This window comes from Berghia stephanieae, chromosome 7 (assembly GCF_034508935.2).
Source record: "Berghia stephanieae isolate SIO BIC M18660-M18661 chromosome 7, UCSD_Bste_1.3, whole genome shotgun sequence".
NCBI lineage: Eukaryota > Metazoa > Mollusca > Gastropoda > Nudibranchia > Aeolidiidae > Berghia > Berghia stephanieae.
Genome location: NC_088366.1, coordinates 23,903,484 through 23,925,970, shown reverse-complemented (window position 1 = coordinate 23,925,970; position 22,487 = coordinate 23,903,484). Strand labels below are relative to the sequence as shown.

Genomic DNA, 22,487 nt, shown 5'->3' with positions numbered 1-22,487 from the left:
GTGCTAGAAGCCAGTAAGGTGGTTTCTTCTGAGAATGTTTTAGAAGCCAGTAAGTTGGTTTCTTCTGCTAGAAGCCGTGCACGGTACTGTACTCTGTTGAGTGTTAACTCATCCTCTATCTTGATTTTATTATTATTATCCTTGATATTATAATTATGTGAATAAATCCTTCAACGATGTTTTTTTCCGTTATCCAAAAATAAACAAGGGTTTGTTCACTTCCTGTTTCACCCTTACAGGCAAACTCAACACTGTCTTGATTTAATAATAATTTTCAATCTTCCTTCATCCTCATAACTCATTACCACAACTTACATACTCTACTGAGGTTAATGATGCCATTATTTTTATAAATAAAGTAGTATGCAATATTGATCTTATGGCACATTCTGTATTCTTTATAAATATTAGCAGAATAGATTGACTCAAACTCCCTTTGAGGCTCTAACAGGCAAGAAACCTGATTATGATAAAATGCACAAATTTGGACAAACGTGCTATGCACTAACTCAAAACCCAAAAAAGTTGGATGCAAGAGCCTCAAGAGGAATTTTTGTCGGTTATGATAAAGAAAGCCCGGCTTATCTCATATATTTTCCAGAAACTGAAAATGTACAAAGAGCAAGATGTGTTAAATTTGAAAACACAATTTCCAACAAAAACAATGATGAAATTTCTAATGATAATGATCAAGAATCAATTTTTGTTGAAGAACAAAAGAAACAAATTCCTTACTCAATTCCAACTCCACCAAATGAACATTTCTTAGAAGATGTCAATTTCCAGTCAAAACCAAATCATTCAGAATGCTAATGCAGAAACTCCCAATTCCAATGATGAAAATGATAACATTAGTCCTAATGTCAATCAAAATACCACTAAAAACAAAACAAATAGAACTAGAAAGAAACCTAGTTATCTAAATGACTATTATTTGAATGACAATGATGATGCAATTGATGAAAGTATGAATTTGATCAATAATTTGCATGAAAATTGTGATGACTGTATTACCCATTATTTTTACAATGCAATCCATAATATTCCCAAATCATACAATGATGCCATGTCTAGCCCTGTTGCAGAGAAATGGCAGGAGGCTATGGAAGAGGAAATGAGGACTCTGGTTGAAAATGATACATTTGAGCTAACATCCTTACCACCTGGCAGGGATGTAGTGGGGGGGAGATGGGTTTATACAATTAAAGAAAATCCATGTAAAGAAGACCAATATAAAGCAAGATTTGTGGCAAAAGGTTACTCCCAAATACCGAATATAGATTACAGGGAAACATTTTCACCCACAGCCCGCATGACCTCAATAAGAACTTTGATGCAAATTTCTGTAAATCACAAAATGACCATTCACCAAATGGATGTCAAGGCAGCTTTCTTGAATGCGCCAATTGATAGAGAAATATTTGTTGAACAGCCTCATGGTTTCAATATAAAGGGTAAAACCAATGAGAAACTTGTTTTGAGATTAAAGAAGTCATTGTATGGGTTAAAGCAAAGCGGTAGACTTTGGAACCAAACCTTGCATGAACATTTGACAGAACAAGGATTTTCCCAATCTCTTTCAGACCCCTGTGTCTATGTAAAGAAACCAGATGGGCAGTGTGAAACAAATGACATAATTGTTTTGATAGCATGGGTTGATGATTTACTTATTGCTTCTCATAATCAAAATGCTTTACGAAAGGTCAAAGAAAATTTGAAAGCAAAATTTCAAATGAAAGATCTAGGAGTATTGAAATACTTTCTGGGTATTGAGTTTAACCAAACTAAAAATGAGGTTTCAATGTGCCAAAGCAAATACACTCAGAAACTGCTTGCAAAATTTAACATGTCAGAGTGCAAACCTAGGTATACACCATGTGAAGTGAACACAAATAAATGTAACAATGAAAATGAAAAATGTTCAGAAGAAGAAGCATCAAGGTACAGAGAGATAGTTGGAGGCTTGATCTATATAATGACTTGTACCAGACCTGACCTTGCTTATGTAGTTACTAAATTGTCACAATTTATTTCCAATCCTCTCTCATTTCATCTGATCATGGCAAAACATGTACTGAGATATCTAAAAGGTACAGCAAACAAAATGCTAACATTCAGAAAATCCACTGATAATGAATTTACACTGACAGGTCATTGTGATGCTGATTGGGCAAATTCTGAGGACAGAAAGAGTATTACTGGGTATGGATTTAAGATATCCAATGAAGGTCCTTTGATTTCCTGGAAATCTAAGAAACAATCAACAGTTGCCCTCTCAACCTGCGAGGCAGAGTATATGTCGCTCGCTGCCGCCACACAAGAAGGCAAATTTCTATGTGCACTACTCTCAGATATGACAGGAAATAAAATTGATAACTTTTCCTTACTTTGTGATAATCAAGGTGCGATAGCTCTATCTAAGAACCCCGTTCAACACCAACGTTCCAAGCATATTGACATTAAATATCATTTTGTCAGGGATGAAATTGCTAATGGAAAATTGAATCTGTTTTATGTCCCAACTGAAGACAACTTAGCAGATGTTTTCACAAAACCAGTGAGCAAAATCAGGAACAACAAGTTCATTTCAATTTTAATGGGAGAATAAAAATCATGTACTACCAGATGTTTGTTAAAAACAACGCAAATTTTTTTTATTTATTTTTTTTTTTTACATGAATATAATCATATATTTTATTTGCATTGAATATAAACTGCACTTTTTCTCTTTTCAAGAATATCATTCTAATGCATATTGAGATTACATGTGAAAGTCCCACATCTTCTTTTCATTTTATTTTGATTCAATCTATTACCTACTCAATTTTTGTGTTTGATAGAGCATAACTCAATAACCAAGGGAGATAAGACTTATAAAATTTCTACCTAAAAGGAATTTACACAGTTGCTTTCCATTAATCACTTTTCTTCTAAGATTTTGAATACTGAACAAGTTAATGATAATGCTACCAATCTAATAGCATCTCATCTAAATCTAAATAAATCATTATCAAAATGATGCTGATGCTATTTCAACATCTTTCATGACTTAATTCATATCCTACCATTACTTCATGTTTTATATTGTAACTTGTAACATGATGGTTCTATACGATGTAAACCTTTTTTTTTTAAGTCATGCGGGATGAGTTTATGGGGGGATGTTGAGTGTTAACTCATCCTCTATCTTGATTTTATTATTATTATCCTTGATATTATAATTATGTGAATAAATCCTTCAACGATGTTTTTTTCCGTTATCCAAAAATAAACAAGGGTTTGTTCACTTCCTGTTTCACCCTTACAGGCAAACTCAACACTGTCTTGATTTAATAATAATTTTCAATCTTCCTTCATCCTCATAACTCATTACCACAACTTACATACTCTACTGAGGTTAATGATGCCATTATTTTTATAAATAAAGTAGTATGCAATATTGATCTTATGGCACATTCTGTATTCTTTATAAATATTAGCAGAATAGAGAATATAGTTCCTTAATGCCCGAATAACTCAAATTCCACATTTCTGATTATTAAAACATGTATTTCAATTTTCTGTGTCTGCAACACACTAATACATAACACAGATTAAAATGATAGCTCAAGGATTGGGAGTCAAAGCTAACAGGTCAATCAAAGTTACGAGTGATATTACAAACTTGTAAATAAATTCAAGTATTCTGCCTGAATCTGTAAATTTAAAATATAACAAATTTAAATGAAGATATGTTAATCTTCAATAAATTATATTTGACAAATGATTGTTGACGTTTTGGGTTCCTCCTTTATTGAAACTAATGATTTTACGTGTAAGGAAACAGAATAATCTATTTTATTTTTATTTTTTCTAAACAATCTATTTGTTGCTATCACCATCAGCATATCATCATCATGATCATCCTTATGATCATCGTCATTATCATTGATGATTGGGAACATACTCAAGACAATGAATAATATTGACAAGCCGAATGAAAAGATATAACTTTATTAATAAATGAAAAAGCAATGAGGAATGATAGTGTTGAACATTGATAGCTCAAGAGATTGAACAAGAGAGTGAGAGAAAAAGATCCAGAAGCGGAAGTTGTTATATTATCTTATATAATGCTTGCTCTCTTTGAGTAAAATGTATTACGTAGTCTTTTATACAACCGATCAACATCATTTCTTCTTTCAAAAGAAAAATGATTACGTAGTGCATTGAAATGAGATAAATTGATCCATTCATTCATTCCTTCTTTTCCAAAGAAAACAAATAATCCTTAATTACCACAATATATTCTCTAAATTAATTGTCACAGATAAACTATGAGAGTTTATTATAATTATAATGATATGATAGTACTTTGTTTTATCTTATCCAGTGAATGGTCAATGTTGAATATAGTCATCCAACCAGCGAGGTATATTTTTTTTTCACTGTGACGTTGTTGTTGAGTGGTATGTCCATTATTTTTTATGTTCAATGATAGCTCGTATTCTGTACATTATTCCTGCTGTTTAGTGTCATAAAAAAATAAAAGGCATGTCTACCGCCGTTGGGTGTGGCACTAGTATCGTAATTGCGTGGATGTGCGTGGATGAATATATTTTCGATTCCATCGATATGCATTCGCGGTGTTATCACCTTCGATGATATATGATTTTTGTTTTGTTTTTGCTTTTAATGATGCCTTTCTGCGCAACATTGCTGTTTCGTGGTTTGAAATAGACAGGCTGTCCAGGATAGAGTTATGACATAGCTTTTGCCATTCGATCATAATGTTCTTCGATTGTGCCACATTGGCGATTACTGTTGGTAAGTGAGTTTGAGCGTAGTCATCGTTAACATATTATATAGCCTGACACAAGAACCCTCTAGGACTGGCAGTTTGACGTCATTTATAACGTTTGTGTAGCGTCTAGTGAGTTGTCGTTAGTAGAGCTCTCATTGGTTGAACTATTTAATACAACTCACAATTTGTTTTCTTTTGTGACAAAATTTTGACGTCATTTTTTTGGTCAGTGTCAGGCTATAACTTTATTATGGCTGCGGTTTGAGTCGCTGTGATATGAATGATCTGGTTGGTCTACCAATATCCATGTGTTTATTTGTGCTGCCATTTGCATTAGTGATGGAATTGTCATGCTCGATTTTAATGAGATTCAATACATTGAGGGTATTCAGTCTCAATAGATTGTTGAATCCATCTTCGACAACAGAATAAGTGATATTAGTCACTTGTCCAGTTTTAGATTTTTGGTTTTTATTACGGTCTCACCGATGGAAAATAGTTTCTCTTTGTTCCACATGGTGCAATGTTTTACATGTTGGTTTGATCTGCTGTGAAAACACGTATTTTCTTTCTATGGTGTCGAAGTCCGCATCTGTATCTCGTTGAAATTTTACTTTTTTTTTTTTGTAGTTAATGATCATGCCGGCTGATATAACAGTTGTACCTAGCTTCATAACATGATATTCATTATTGTCCTCGTCTGAGAATGAGGTGTTATAATTTTCCTGAATTGTGTGAATACGAGATCATTTCGACGAAAAGTGATTCATCCTGTTGCAGTTCTGGGCCCGTTTTCATGAACGCAGACTAGAGCTTAGTCTCTGACTATAGTCAAGGACTGTAAAAAATCGGATTTTATGTGAGCCGGCCAAGCAAGTCCCAGACTAAAATCGCGGCACCTTCGGACTAAGTTTGGCTAAGTTTTAGTCTGCTGAGGCCGGACTTAGTCTGAGACTATATAATATTAGGATACATCATAGCGTCGACAAGATGGCAGCTATTTTTAGATTGAGAGAGCTTCGATTTGGAAGGAAAATATATCGGTCACGAATGACAGGGGCAAAACGTGTCCTGTTGCTATTGACATTGGCTTTAAAAAGCTATAAGATAAGTTCAGAATGTCAAATGTACACATATCTATGAGTAAAAACTAATTAAAAAAAACGAATCTTATCGACTCGCGAGTTGCGAGTGAACTGAGATTCAAAATGGAAGGGTTCGCTTCAAAGAACCAAAAAAAAAAAATATATATCCTATATTATAATAATAATGATAATGATAATAATATAATAATAATAATAATAATATAATATAATAATAATAATAATAATAATAATAATAATAATAATAATAATAATAAGTAAGAGATAAGAAGAAGAAGAAGAAGAAGAAGAAGAAGAAGAAGAATCAATCTCATCATCAGCATCATCACCATCATCATCATATTATTATTATTGTGATTATGATTTATTATATTATTATTATTATTATTATTTTTATTATTATTATTATTATTATTATTATTATTATTATTATTATTTATTATTATTATTATTATTACCATTTTCATTTTATTATCATCATCATCACCAGCAGCAGCAGATTGTCGTCATCGTTATGGTAGATGATATTATTGTATACATATGTTTTTAACTTCTTAATTTACTTCTCGTCACGAATGATAACATCTGCTTACCCTCCGCGTATCGAAAGGAGGGAGGCAGATGATAACACACTGCTGTTAACAAACAAAACATCTTGTTAATCATTTTGCCAAAAATAAAAACAACCCCTCCCCTCCTTAAAAACTGCCCCTTTACCTCATATCGATAAGTTAAGACGATACTCAAAATGTCAAAAATAGTCTAGAATCTGAAGCTTCTTTGAAAAATTCTACTTTGTTGGAAGTTGTTTTTTTTTTTTACTTTTTAGCGTGATTATAGTATAAAATAACATTTAAAACATATTTTTTTTAAAGTGAGAAAATAAGCTGTTTTGTTAGTGTATAGTTTATTATGCCACACTCGAGACAAACAGGATAGAGACCAAAGTTTTCTTGATTTTTTTAAATACCAGGACAGCGTGACCCAGGCAAATTTTCCACTCTTACTAAAGCCATTGCTTTTGTTATCATCTCAAAGTCTGATTTATTTCAAATTCAAATGAAAACAATAACAAAAATATGCCCTTGCCCTACGGGATCATTAGCTACCGTCGTCTAGGCACACCATGAATGAATATGGATAATCCCTCAAACAATAATAAATAAATAAATAAGTAATAAATTGAGCTATTATATAGAGCAATCTCCACTTAACGTGCTCAAAGCGCTTTACAAGGGGTCCATGGTCAACAGCAACATTTAACATTTATTACGGGGCATGACGCCTGTTAGGCGATGTTACAATTTTTTTCGGACAGAGACCACGCTGTAAACGGCCAGGTACTCATTTTACCCCTGAGTACGATGTGAGTAAAGAGTCTTTTCCAAGGACTCAACTATGCGCCGAGCGAGGCTTGAACTCTGGACCTTCCTATCCGAAAGCGAGTGTCATACCACTAAACCACATAGCCGCGAATAAGATGTCTGATGAAGACAGGAATCACACATGCAAGTGAGCAAATTGGTGGTTAATAATCTTACCATAATGTATGGTAAGAATTTTACTGCTATTATGTCAGAGTGATAATAAAATATATGTTTGTGTTAGTTGGGTGTGAAGTTTTGGGGAAAATCCTGAAAATGGCTGGTAAGGAGAGGGTTAAATAAGAGAACAATAACAGCAATGCATCCCAGGCTTCATCCGAATCCTAGATGCGCATTTTTGATGAAAACGGCATGATTATATTTTAGGTTAGGGTAAACCCTAATCCTACGGTAAAGGGTTAATTACTGTATTCTTCACTAAGGCTGTAATAATGCAAGTCATGGTCATGAAGATATTGAAAATTAAATTGATAGACAAAAATATTAGACTTGGGTCAAGATTACTAAATACGTTTGTCATCGATTCTGTCCCTTAGTTGTGTCCAACACAATGGCCATTGTTACAAGGACAAATACTTTCTCAAGTTTGCTTTTGAGGGTTTTACGACACTTGCAACGCATTAAGGTCATATCAGCGCCAGCTAAAAGGAAGAAAACGGGATAGTGAAATATTCCAGAATTACAATTAAAGCACCCACGAAAAGGTAAGACAAAGAGGAAGTGGTTCAATTAGGAAACATATGTAGATTCCAAGAGCACCCTATCAAAGTACTTAGTTTGAGATCACTTAAAAGTCTCATCCAGACACAAGCACAGGTCCCCACTAAGAGGGACACACTCAAATATTTACAAATCTTATATAATACGTTAACAAAACAAAATACAGTGCATAACAGAGAGATGGTTTACACGGAAAAAAATATCATCATCCAAAACTAACTATACATTTGACTGTTTCCCTCTCAGCCAGGGCATTCGGGCGGACCAGAACAAAACCAAGAAATCTCATTCCAAGACAAAGACAGAAAACATGTTGGAAAACAGATATAGGGGGATAGAAGACACAGTCAGTGCCTCCCTGCTATGGAAGGTCAGGAACCCCACCCAGAATTTCTCAAGACTAACTGGTTTCCATGATTAAAAGACTCAAAAATCACATAGCTCATAAGGACAACAAAACCACAAGGGTTAGAAAATATTCCAGTGTGTTTCGTTCCTTGTATTTATTTTGTCACCAATTATGGGACTGAATAGTATTCAATAGTCTTGTGTCACGTCCGCCCAGCAACCAGCAGCTTGGTTCTAAACAAAACAAAGCAAATAGATACTTTTTATATCAGATTTATAATGTTTTTATCCTCTGGATACACTTTTACGCTCGTTGGAGAAGTATTTCATAAGGTCGTCCGCCATAGTTTAGAACCAGTTACTAAGTTACGATGCGTCATTACGAGGGTAGTGACGTCACGACTGTTGAACCCTATTGGAGATACTGAATATGATTTCTTTATGTGTGAATAATTAAAATGTGATATTATTGGATATATTTAAAATTTAAATTCAATTACAGCATTCTACTGAATACAAGATATTAAAAACTTGAGCATTTATTTAGCGCAATGTCCACTAAAAGTGCTCAAAGCATTTTACATGTGGTCCCTAGCCAATAGCAACACAATTTCAAGTATAATTCTACAATATTGTTTCGAGCATTCGCTCTCTTCAGGAATTCTACTTCACTAACCTAGCACATTTGGAACGTCAAAATTAAAATAACATATAACACAGCATTACATGGAAAACCATCTCCAGAGCACAGTCGTACTCCCCCTCATCTAAAATATTCAACCTCTGCTTAGAAGAAAAATTCTATGCCACTACAAAACCGAACATGGCAATACTCAACAAAAGAAACGAATTTACATCTTCATGCAGACATAGAAACAAACGCCTTTTCTTATGAACCTCTTTAACAGCAAAGCCGAAGACCTACGATGCCAACCGGAAGTAGACAATAAATACGACAATCTACTTCATTTTCACTTCCTGCCTGAAGAGAGCGAATGCTCGAAACAATATTGTAGTAGATGAAAAAAAATATACTTGAAATGTTTTATAAATAGCTCCTTCTTTCAAAATATTGAGTACTAATAGTCCACGGATTTTGTTTGTTTATATATATATATATATATATATATATCTGTATATATATATAATCTACTTAAATAAAAATATAAATACCACGTGCTCGAGTCACTGGTCACATGCTAAATGTGCCCAGAATAACTTGCAAAATAAAAAGTGTGTTCACAGTTTTCGATATATCCTTCTCACAATTTGTCATTTTGTTCAGTTTGGCCATTGGATATGTTAACAATTTTCATGGAGAAATCAGCGCGTTTACATTTATTAAGAAATACCCATTCGTTGGACCGCAATAGACCATGTGATCGATGACTCGATTGGATGGAAACCTGGATATAGATTGCTCCCATTGAAAATATATTTAAAATGCATATATTTGTAGAGTAGCTAATTGCATTATCAAAATTTCTTATTTTGGATTTCATTTCTTTTTGATTTTTTGATATAAAATGTAATTTCATTCTATAGTGTTTACAAGTCAAAGTGATACTAAACTGCTAGAAGCTGTCGACTGTAAAAAAGTAAACAAAAATTAATGTAACAGTTTCAAAAAAGAACAAAATACCAAACACGGAATATTTCGAGCTAACAACCCTTCGTCAACCAACAACAACAACAACAACAAAACAATAATGAAAACATAAATACACTATTAAAAAAGCAGATTATGTTTACATCACTTTTCAATCAAATACAGTAGGGCATGACTACATTATTGTCAAAAGATCGATTTATTGAACAAGTTCATGTCAATGGTTTAAGTAATAGAAGTAAGGCACATTTCAAAATATACGGTTCTTTCATTTCTTTGTATTTATTAAACCAGTTATTTTTATCCTGCCCAATAACACTACGAGCTTGCGAGTATGTGTTATTGCACGATAAAAATATATCGGATTTAATAAATACAAAGAAATGAAAGAATACGTTTATTCTACCCCTCCAAGTAGGATTATTAAATATTCCGTGACAAATTGTAATGCATTAGTATTTCTATTTACCATTATTTGTCTTTTTCTCCATCTGCTTGCATAACAATTTCACCCAAAAAGAAAAACGTTGGATCTGTATTCATGCACACCAAAAGCTTATTTATAATTGCCAATCAGCTGTCATTTACACCTTATTTCACACCAATAAAATATGTGAAAATATTCTACAATCGTTGAATAAAATTTTTATTCAACGCCTTCAAAGCATTAATGAACAATTTTGTGTTTACTGAGAAATGACAGGGTTTTCCAGTGAAAGGAGTGGGATAATATGGAATATACACAATCATAAATTCACATTTTTGATAAATCATATAATTTCACATAACTGGCATCAGCAAAGTAAGTGAAGAATGAATGAAACTGGTTAACCCTTTCTTTACCATCTACAGAAAAATCGTTACATTTGTTACCACACAATATACATTTTTTCTTATTCAGATTAATTTTGTGCTTCTCTATGATCTTTTTTTAAAAAATTAATAAGAACATAAAGTTCTTTTGTAGAGAGCTTGTTTGAGTTTAAAAATCAATTTTTCTGGTGGGTAAGCCTGCCATTTTGGGACAATACTAAAAATGATCTGTAAGGAGAGAGTTGAAACACCAGTAGGGCGAATAGTTCGCACTAACGTTACAAATCATTTTCTGTGTTGGTGCGATTAATCTGGAGAGCATAACTGGTAAGTATTTTACTTAAACGCAAACTACCAATACATGAGCCTGTATGCCCAGTCAGTCATTTTACGTTGGGATATTGGTTTAGTCGCACCGTTGTCCCGAAAAAATAATGTTTTAGGGTCTCGGACAGTTTTTTTTTTCAATCTAGATTTTCACTTACTAAAAATAGTGCTAATCAAAATATAATAACATTAATTCGATTATCATAACTTGTCCTTGCTTTTTTTGCTTAGAACACGTAAAAATATGTGTTATTTAAATAGCCTACTGGTTATATGTAAAGATTTTGGGTTGGCACATGCATGAAACCATCATTTCGGCGTTCAAATAGCAACACATTTGTACCTCAGCTCTCAATTCCCAAAGCGGATAAACTATAAACCTCTGCATGAGTATATACTATATACATACTTTTTCTAAATTCGAATTTCAAATTAGATTACAGTTCAGACCAGTCAAAGTTATTGATGTCACTGTAGTTTTGATACTTTGCCCTGGATCTTTCTCAAACTAAAATTGACGCAGAAATTATCAACCTTTTGTCACTTTTTTTTTTAATTTTCGCCAGGAAAATTTGAGAAATAAACACTTGAGCTTTTATATAGCGCAATATCCACTAAACGTGCCCAAAGCGATTTACAAGCGGTTCCTGACCAACTGCAACACGTAACATGTTGGACGTCTGTTAGGCGATATTACAATTTCATCTGACAGAGACAACGCTGTTAACGACCAGATACTCATTTTACACCTGAGTAAGATGAGAGAATCTGAGTGAAGAATCCTTTTCCAAGGATACGACTATGCGCCGAGCGAGGCTCCAACCCAGGACCTTCCGATCCGAAAGCGAGTGTCATATCACTAGACCACATAACCGCAAAATGATAACTAACGTGTCAAAACGCTATTATGTGACCCATGTACCAAAAAGTAATCTTAAAAAAGTGGTCCAAAATGTGAGATTTTAGTTCATGGCAGTTTTTTTTTTTTCAATAATAAAATATGCCAACTAAACATTTGCTTGTTTTGTTTTTAAGGGTTTTACGGCGCTTGCAACACATTTAGGCCATATCATCGGCAGTAAAAAGGAAGAAAATTGGATAGTAAAAATGTACAATTAAAAGGACTTTAGGAAAAAGTAAGACAAAGTGGAATGGTTCAAAAAGGGAACAGATGTAGATTCCAAGAGAACACTATCAATGCACTTAGTTTGAGATCACCTAAAACTAAAAGTCTCACCCAGACACCAGCACAAGATCCTACACTAAGAGGAATACACTCAAATGTTTACAAATCATATGTTAAATACAAAACAAACAAACAAAAAAAAAAAAAAAAAAAAAAAAAAAAAAAAGGAAGCAACAACTACATAACAGAGAGACGATTTACAAGGAATAAAATATCATCTCCCAAAACGATAACTAAACATTCGACTGTTTCCCTCCCAGCCAAGGACTCCGGCCAGCATCAGGACAAAACTAAGTAATCTCATTCTAAGACAAAGACAAAAATTAATCTCATTCATAGAAAAAGACAAAAATCTAATGGAAAACAGATACAGGGGGATAGAAGACACAGCAAGTACCTCCCTGCCCACTTTGGCCAACTAAACATAAGATTCTGTTTTTTAAAGAACATTTTAAAAAAGTCAGAAAAATTAAATTTTAGCATCTAAATCACCTGGACCGGGGTGCAAATCATTGCAGGTCTGATAACCGGATACAATATAGGCTTGTTTTAATATTGTTGTTATGGACAATATTTTGCGGTGGCTCGGGAGTATTTTCATTACGACAACGAACTCATCTCGATTTGAATTATCAGACCTGCAAATAAGTAAAAGTCGACCCGGACATTTACCGGTTCGAGGCGTCAGATCACAATAAATTATAGACAAAACTGTTTCCAGGCTTTACGATTTATCGACTGTTGTTGGCAGGGGGCTGAGGTGGCGCTGGTTCTCCGAATGCTGGAGGACCTCGTCGAGGACCTTGTTGGTTATTTCCACGGGGAGCTTGTTGGGCGCCACCAGCCTGCGGCGCCCCGTGAGGATTCACATCGTTTGCATCACCTCCCCGCTCTTGCATTGGTCTATTAGTAACACCGTTATCTGGTCCTGCAGGGCAAGGACGATCAAAGCCACTCCTATATGTGATGGCTTTAGGTTTACGTTGCTTTTCTACCTGTCTTGGTTTGGGAGGACTGAATTTTGGATAAATGAAAAAAAATATAAAAGAGAAGTTAATCCTTTAATTAATTAAGAGTACAATTATGACTTTAACTCCTTAAAAACATCACCAGTCCTTAAGATTTTTTTTTCATCTGAGGCATGAGTTGCAAGATTGTTTATTAAAGCTTTTTATTTCTGATGACAAAAATCCTATTTTGGTCGTAGGACAATTCCATCTCAGAATATACTGATTGCGAAATTTTGCCCCTTTTCACACCAACTTCCTGGCAACACAAAGTCCATAGTTGTCTATACGCGTGTCTTGCCCCTTCAATTCGGTATCAGACCGCGGTGTACCAGATTAAGAAAACTGAATTTAAAGTGGATGCTGGTAGAATGGCAATATATTAGAAATAAATGATTTGAGTAATTATATTCACTTCTCCATGGGATGCATTCATTCAAATAAAATTTCATTATTTAGACTTTATACAGACACTGTTCAGTCTTTGGTTTACCTCGTGTTACGGGTTGTTTTATAGGGTTCAAGGATACCGCTTTGTCATAAGACAGCAGACAAATTCGACCCGTAACATAGACATAGAAGGATCTACAGATCTCGGGGCTCACATCATAAGACTATGATGAGCCAAGATGGAGAGAAGAAGAGAAATAGGTAAAGTAATAAAGTGAGTGGGCTCGATGGTATAACTTCCGTATGAGTGAACAAAGGAATATATGAGAAGTTAAGATAGATGATATTGATTTAAACAAAAGGAATGGCTAAATGTTTAAAACAATGAAACATTTATTACGAACGATACTTACACTACCAGACGAAACATACTTACAAACACTTAAACACATAGTTACATTTTCAAAGTCACCAACCGGTCGATCAGTCATCTCAGTTTTCATACACACAATACTATTACAACCGTCTACCAGCACAACTGTAACACCAATCACCACACCATCATCTCTACCACCACAACTACAACAACCATCAGCACATCGTCATCTCTACTGCCGCAACTACAACAACTACCACCGCATCATCATCTCTATCACTACCACCACAACTACAACAACCACCACCACATCATAGTCCCCACTTATTATAACCACCACTACCACATCATCGTTCCTACCACCACTACTACAATCCCCACTGTTTCCCATCTCCAATATTACCAGTTTCACTCCCCACTGGTGCCCAACCCCATAGTCTCTGGTTCAATCTCCACTGGTGCCGACCTCCCACAGTCTCTGTTTCAATCCTCACTGGTGTCCACCTCCCATAGTCTTTGGTCCAACCCTCACTGGTGCCCACCTCCCATAGTCTTTGGTTCAATCCCCACTGGTGCCCACCTCCCATTATCATCTGGTTCACTCCCCAATGGTGCCACCTCTTAGTCTCTGGCTCCATACCCACTATAGTGGATTTAGGTAGATTTCGGTGGATTTCGGTATTCAGCAGTACCACATTGAAAACAACTTTTAAAATCCTGAATATACGAAGTTATCCCACAAAAATAAGCAATAAAACACTATAAAAATACAATGAAAGACCAGTATCCATTAAACTCCTGGAGGAATGATTACAGCTTTTGGGGCATATAAGTAGTGCGGGGCGGTCCTTGGCAAGCTTAAGGACCACGGTCCTACGGTCCTTGGGAAATGAAGACCGCAAGGACCGGTCCTAGTAGGACCGGTCCTTTTCGACATTGAACATTCCTGAGAGACTGTTGGAAATTCGAACCGGTTTGACCTTTGAGAGCGTGGGATCGTTCATTCTTGAACCGTTAAAGACCGCTACACGATGAAAACCGTGGCCTACAGGAGTAAAACACATGGAGTAGTCACACTCATTTCAAATTGTAACCTAATTAGAGAAGAGGGGTGATGCCTTCTTTATTTGCTCACCGTACTTCATTGTTACTTCGATAATTTAATAAAATTTGAAATTTATCCCCATTAACGGAGATAATGGCATCGCCCAAGGCGTTGATCGAGTTGTTCGTGGCGTTGATACACACACGCAACTCCTACCCCCCCCCCCCCTGCCCCCTCCCCCCCCCCCCCCACATACACACATTAGAGGGCAGCGAGCATTGAAGAGTAAGAGAGAGACGTGAAGTTATAATAAGAGGGGGTGGATGAGGTGATAAGAGGGGTCGATGGTGACTTTTCGCCAGATCTAACAAACTCAGCTACCCATTCATTGCTGAGTAGACAGGGATTCAGAAAAAAATCGACTGCACCCGGGATCGATCTCTGGCCCTTTGCGTATAAAGAGAGTGCTCTATCAACTGAGCTATCGGGGTCCCCAAATATTCTATTGGACTTTTTTAAAATTCAGACGTTATAACTGGGTTTTTTGGAAGGAAGAAACTAATGAAACTCATATTATTTGATTAGTAAAAACACCAAACGAAATTTTAATATTATTGTATTATTTTAAATGACAACACTGCGATAGAAAGGAGTGGTGACAAGAGATGGACAAAAGAAAACAAAAAATCGGATTTGCTACTTGCTAGGTTCGACACACACACACACACACACACACACACACACACACACACACAAACACACACATCTTTTGTAGTCACATACATTTCAAACAATAACCCATTAGAGAAGAGGGGTCATGCCTTCACCATAGATCATTGTCATTGCGATCATTATGGTGTAGTAAATTTTGAAATTTACCCCGTATAATGGAATCGTCCAAGGCGTGCGCCTCCTGTTCCCCCCATCTCACACACGAAAGGGCGGTTTGCGGAGTGGAGGTTGGTGGTCGTCTGCCTGTATGGTCGTCTGTGTCGTTTAGTGTATGGCAAAGGGGGGTGGGTGCGATTAATTAAGTGGGATGGGTGGTGATTGGTGGAAGATAGGCAACCGAAGCAACGAATCGCTGGGGAAGTAGTAGGCTATGGCGCGAGACCGTAGGACCGTGGTACTTGCAAGGACCGCCCCGCACTAGTTGAAAGGTGATAAGAAGTGAGGACCGCCGCCGATCTTCCCCTCTTGGACCGGTCTTCGGCTCACAGCTAAAAGACCGTCGGACCGCGGTCCAGACCGATCTTCAGCGCGGCACTACATATAAGTACTCAGAAGAGGTGAAAATATACTAGCTAATAAAGCCATGAATACTTTTCTCACCCCATCAGGACTCAAGTAATATAAAGGGAGACCACTCACGTCAATTCACATTGCCCCCATGAATAGAGACTGTAAAAGAACGTGAACTGTGGAAGGAAAAAAACGGACGATTAGTGAGGCAGCCGAGGCGACCCGTTGGGATGATTAGGGAGCGAAAGGCCTTAAGTCAGTAAGAAATTGCATACATTTTATGAAATGTGATATTGTGACGTGACCTCCGGGTTTGTTAAGCGCTAAAAGGGCTATCAATGGACGAGTATCATAAATAAACTCTCAACGTTGTCTATATTTTGTGAACAAATTGCGCGTTTCAGTTGTCTTACCAAAAGTAACTCTTTTCGGCTGAAGAAATTCATATAAAGCCGGTTTTTAAAAGTGAAATTTTGATATAATTTGTATAGTATAGGTCTCAGGTACAATCACTTACGTATGTGTGGCAGTTCTCTGGTCTTCATCGGGTTTGCTTTGACCTTCCCCCATTACTTTTGTGTGCTTATTTGAAAATCTGTGAACAATACATTATAAAATTATCTCATCTTTGAACAATACATTTTAAAATCATCTCATCTCGTGAACAATACATTATAAAATTATCTCATCTTTGAACAATACATTTTAAAATCATCTCATCTCGTGACCAATACATTATAAAATTATCTTATCTTTGAACAATACATTTTAAAATCATCTCATCTCGTGAACAATACATTATAAAATTATCTCATCTTTGAACAATACATTTTAAAATCATCTCATCTCGTGAACAATACATTATAAAATTATCTCATCTTTGAACAATACATTTTAAAATCATCTCATCTCGTGACCAATACATTATAAAATTATCTCATCTTTGAACAATACATTTTAAAATCATCTCATCTCGTGACCAATACATTATAAAATTATCTCATCTTTGAACAATACATTATAAAATCATCTCATCTCGTGACCAATACAGTGGAACCTCCCGATTACGACACCTCCAAATAACAACAACCTCCTGATAACGACATTGACCCGTGGTCCCGATTTTTTTTCTATTTAAGATCAGTAAAAATAACCTCCAAATAACGACGCACTTTTTGATAAAACTCCGAATAACGACATCATTTTGGCGATTTTCGGCAGTTTTCGTAGATATCTGATACTAAAAATACCGAGTATGAGTACTCAAAAGTTTATAAAAACGATTCCTGCTTGAACCAATGAGAACGCAGCTTTTTTTGACGAATCTTGGCTGATATGCATTAATAAAAACCAAGATATAAATGTAAGTGTAAGCAAGTAAACACAAAATCTTGGAAAATGTGATATTATGTGGTGATAGAAGTAGTAGTAGTAGTAGTAGTAGTAGTAGTAGTAGTAGTAGTAGTAGTAGTAGTAGTAGTAGTAGTAGTAGTAGTAGTAGTAGTAGTAGTAGCAGTCGTAGTAGTAGTAGAAGTAGTAATAATAATAATAATAATAGTAGTAGTCGTAGTAGTAGTAGTATAGTAGTAGTAGTAGTAGCAGTAGTAGTAGTAGTGTTTTTGTGGGAGGAGGAGGAGGAATTTTGTTTGTTTTAAAGGGTGTTACAGCGCCTGTGACACATCTATGCCATATCAGCGCCAGTAAAAAGGAAGAAAAGTGGATAGTAAAAAACATTCTATATTTACAATTGAAATGACATAAGAAAAAGTAAGACAAAGGGGAATGGTTTAAATAGGGAACAGATGTAGATTCCAGGAGCACACTATCAGTGTACTCAGTTCAGATCACCTAAAAGTCTCATTCAGACACACGCACAAAAACCCTCTAAGAGGAATACACTACAATGTTTTGTTTGTTTTGTCAATGTTAATAAAACCTGGTCCCGCGGGCCTTACCACACCCACTTTGTCCGCCATCTTGGAAACCTCTAAATAACGACACCTCCGGATAACGACATAAAAACTCGGTCCCGTGGCATGTCGTTATCGGGAGGTTCCACTGTACATTATAAAATTATCTCATCTTTGAACAATACATTTTAAAATCATCTCATCTCGTGACCAATACATTATAAAATTATCTCATCTTTGAACAATACATTTTAAAATCATCTCATCTCGTGAACAATACATTATAAAATTATCTCATCTTTGAACAATACATTTTAAAATCATCTCATCTCGTGAACAATACATTATAAACTCAAGTCATCTGACAAGAATACAAAATGAAATCCAGTATCTTTGAAGGATGCATAGTAAATTCGAGTCATGCTAATGTAACTATAATATAATGTAAATTATAGATTGCACCGGTTGTAGCGACACCGTAGTCTTGTGGTGTGGACCCACTTCAGACCTATGGTCCCTGGTTCGAGTTTTACAGTAGGTTGCGCATGGACTAGTTGAATTCCTGGAAAACGTTCTTTTTTCACCATAAATGAATACTTTAAGCATCTTAATGAAGTATATTAAGAAATTAGTCTCTTTTTTTCAACATCCAAAACCATCATGTCTTTGATTTGTTTCCAATTGTAAAAAGTTAAGTCACTCTTGTCTGAGACCTAAAAAAAATATAAATAAACAAATAAAGAAAAAAAAACAACAATAACAACAACAACTTCACCAACGAAACAAAACAAAAATAAATAAATAAAACAATACAAACATTAAACATAACAAAATAATACAAAACGGACTGTTTAAGTGTGGAGATCCATAAAAATTGCATGGTCAGCATAATTTACTTTGAGGTTAAAGTCAGGATATAAAAGCCTGTGAAGAGGCCAAAAGTTTTGGCATAAACATGTTTTGGTCATAAAAACTACAGGGTTTTTTCTGCACCTTTTCATGTGAGGAAATGATAATTTTAAAAGAATTATTGGAAATATTTTACTTTGATTATATTAAGTTTGAGATGTTTTTTTTCTCTTCTTTGATTAAAATGATTAAATAAATAAATAAATAATAAACTGTGTGTACTAATCTTGAATCCTAACGTCTTCAATGGCGTTTTGTAAGACAAAGGTGATTTAAGAATTAAAGAAAAATTAAATGTTAAATTTTGAAATACTAAGGGAAAGTTAATCTAAAATATTCTGTCTTCAGTATAGACTTGAAGCACTCAATTGTATGAGCAGCCCTGGTAAAGACTCAGTAAGAATTCGAGATTGATGGGGCCGCAAAGTAAAACGCACGTTCCGAGAATGTTGTTTGGGACATTTTCTTTCTAGAGTGGTGTTCTGCGAGTAGCGAAGAGCCCGAGGTGGCCTGTAATCCAATATCAATGACATTAGGTTTGTGGTACCAAGGCATGAATACATTTGAAAATTATACAGGCCATCTTGAACTCAATTCTCCTCTCGAAAGGCAACCAATGTAGCTGTTTCAAACCAGGGGTAATGTTTTCTCTAATATTTCCCCCCAGTTATGATTCTAGCGGCTTTGCTTTGAAGTTTTTTGAAGTTTTGTCAAAGTAGTCTTAGGTTGTTGGAAACTTAATTACTCAGCTTCTAATTAACCGATTTATATATTTTATATTAAACCAAAAAAAAAAAATACAATTTTTTCTGGCTATGTTTCAATCTTTTAAAGCAAATGAGAATATAAATCACTGTAAAAGAAGAAATTTCATTGGTCTAAGAGCACTCATTAACCGCATCGGAATAAGTCGACAAAGTTCCTGAGTCGTGTATGTATAAGAGAAGGACTGGAAAACCTAAGTGTTACAGACAAAACAGATGGAAAAAGATCCCTGGAAGACAGAGGAAAAAGATACTTGATGACCTCACATCTTGGCTCGACAGGGAAGGAAACATAGGGCCGGAACAGCATTCTTCCATTTGACTCAGTTTTTGGAGGTCTTCCTCATTTGGGCCCATGTTTTTCCGGCTGCCTTCAACTCAGTCTCAATGCTTCGTCGCCATGTCTGCTTTAGTCGACCAACCCTCCTCTTTCCTTGAGTGTTCCAGTCCAACGCCTGCCTGGTGATATTGTTTGCAGGCTTCCTGAGGGCATGGAAAATCCAGCCCCATTTTTTTTCTTTATTTCCATTTCAATAGGTGACTGATTCCGTTTTTGGTACTGTTCTTTGTTTGTGATTAAGATGTTTCTGAGGTACCTGTTTATAAATGCTTAAATCTTATTTGTGGTGGTTTTAGTGACTCGCTATGTCTCTGAGTCGTATAAAAGAACAGACTTCAGATTTGTATTGAACACCTGGATTTTATTTTTTAATGGCATATCATTTAAAATTCATATTGGTCGAAGAGTGTCAAAGGCATACCGTGCTTTATTTTTTTTTATCCAGCTTTCAATGTCTTCGTCGGTTTCTCGCTCCTTGCTTGCTAAGATACCCAAATAATATACACATTTATCGACCTCTTCATTGTCTCTTTCATGGTATTTTATAGGGTGAAATTGCTCGTTGTTTACCATCGCCATTTCTGTCTTGCCTGTATTTATTTGCATTCCTGTGTTCGCAGCTTCCTCTGTGATTTTGTTTAGCTTTTCTTGTGCAACTTTTAAGTTGTGAGAGAGACGACAGATGTCATCTACAAAGTCGAGATCATGTAGTTGGTTTGTTAGGGTCCATTGAATTCCTGTCTTTTGTCCTGTAGTAGCCTGTTTCATGACCCAGTCGATAATATTCAAAAAGATTGTTGGTGACAAAAGGCAGCCTTACCGGACTCCAATTTTCACTGAGAAGGGTTCTGATAATTTTTCATCGGGGATGACTCTCCAAATGGCATCTTCATATACGCTGCTGGATGATGGTCACATTATTTTATTGGAAAGACATAGTGTTGCACGAGTTTTCAGATGAAATTTCTGTCCACACTATCGAAAGCTTTCTGGAAGTCTACAAAGACAGAGTAAAGAGGAGATTGCTACTCTAGCGACTGTTAGATGATTATCATTATAGATTTTATCGGTATACACCCTATCTTGTCGGATGACTCTAATCAGAATACAAAATACTCGGAAAGATGTTCTGATTATGGAGACGTGACTGTGGTAAAGATTTTGGTCGAAGTTCAAACTTTACGCTATAAGTTCGATTTCAGATTCTAAATAAATCCGATATAATAGCACTTTGAGAATCTGGGTTACTCACGGGTATGAAATCAGCACATGAAGACCCTTCTCTGTCTGCCTGTTAACAATGGAATAGAATGTTTAAAAACTGGTCTTTTGTGTTTTAAAGCTCTAAATTCACAATTTGCCAACTACAGTTAAGAATTATTGTCTTTTACATCCTCGTGCAAATCCGAGGTTTCTCTAACAATGGTTCTTTTTACAGGAGAGAGTTGTTAGCCTGCTGCTGCCTAGTCTCTTTACTAATACCGTCGAGTGACCTTTTCTTCCTGGGTTTTCATCCCTTTGACGATTGTTTTCCAATACTAACGAGCTTATTTGGCAGCTGAGTCACAAATTATCATTGACAACTTTGTACCAACAAAAACAAGACATGAAACTGTTAACAATTTTCGTTTTACCCAGATCCAAAACCAACCAAACAAACAAACAGACAAACACCAACAACAACAACAACAACAACAACAACAACAACAACAACAACAACAACAACAACATAAAAAACACTAACAGGAAAAAACTGGGTTTCAAACCATAGATGTTAGTGGTGAATTTGTGCAATGCATCAAAGAACTCTCTACAGCCGTAACAGCAGCAACAACAACAACAAGAAAAAGAAAGCAACTGAAAGGTAGGATCTGACATAGAAAAATAAACCACTGTGCCCTAATTAATGTCTACAAGATGAGCTCAAAGCTCTTTACAAGGGAATCCAACCAACAACAATAATAAACAATAACATGACGCCTTTAACCCGATAATGCATTTTTTTCCTACAGAAAAAACCCCACTATTTCCGTACAGGTACTTATTTTACACATTAGCGGTGACAGAATGTGAGTAAAGAGTCTTTTCCTTTGCACAGCCCATGCTGGTAGTCGATTGGTAGGCGAGTATCATACCACAAGACCACAAAGACGTAATTTGAGTTTTAAATAATGTGATTTCCATTTATATACCACCTCTGAAAACTGCTTTGACTACTTACCTAGTGGAT

At 35.5% G+C, this 22,487-nt stretch overlaps 1 protein-coding gene across 2 annotated transcripts in view; it reads right to left on the bottom strand.

Moving 5' to 3' along the window:
- Nucleotides 1-9,835: 9,835 nt before the first annotated feature.
- LOC144976914 (uncharacterized) overlaps nucleotides 9,836-22,487 on the bottom strand; it is a 15,124-nt gene continuing 2,472 nt past the window's right edge. Inside the window, exons 1-3 of one of the 2 annotated variants that reach the window (XM_078921517.1) lie at nucleotides 18,707-19,013; nucleotides 16,852-16,929; nucleotides 9,836-13,288 (exon numbers count right to left, since the gene is read on the bottom strand). In XM_078921517.1, coding sequence (XP_078777643.1) covers nucleotides 13,006-13,288; nucleotides 16,852-16,929; nucleotides 18,707-18,831 — 486 coding nt within the window. In that variant the 5' untranslated portion in view covers nucleotides 18,832-19,013 and the 3' untranslated portion in view covers nucleotides 9,836-13,005. Of the gene's footprint in view, nucleotides 13,289-16,851; nucleotides 16,930-18,706; nucleotides 19,014-22,487 lie in introns of those variants that run through there. The other variant, XM_078921518.1, reaches the window with a different exon arrangement.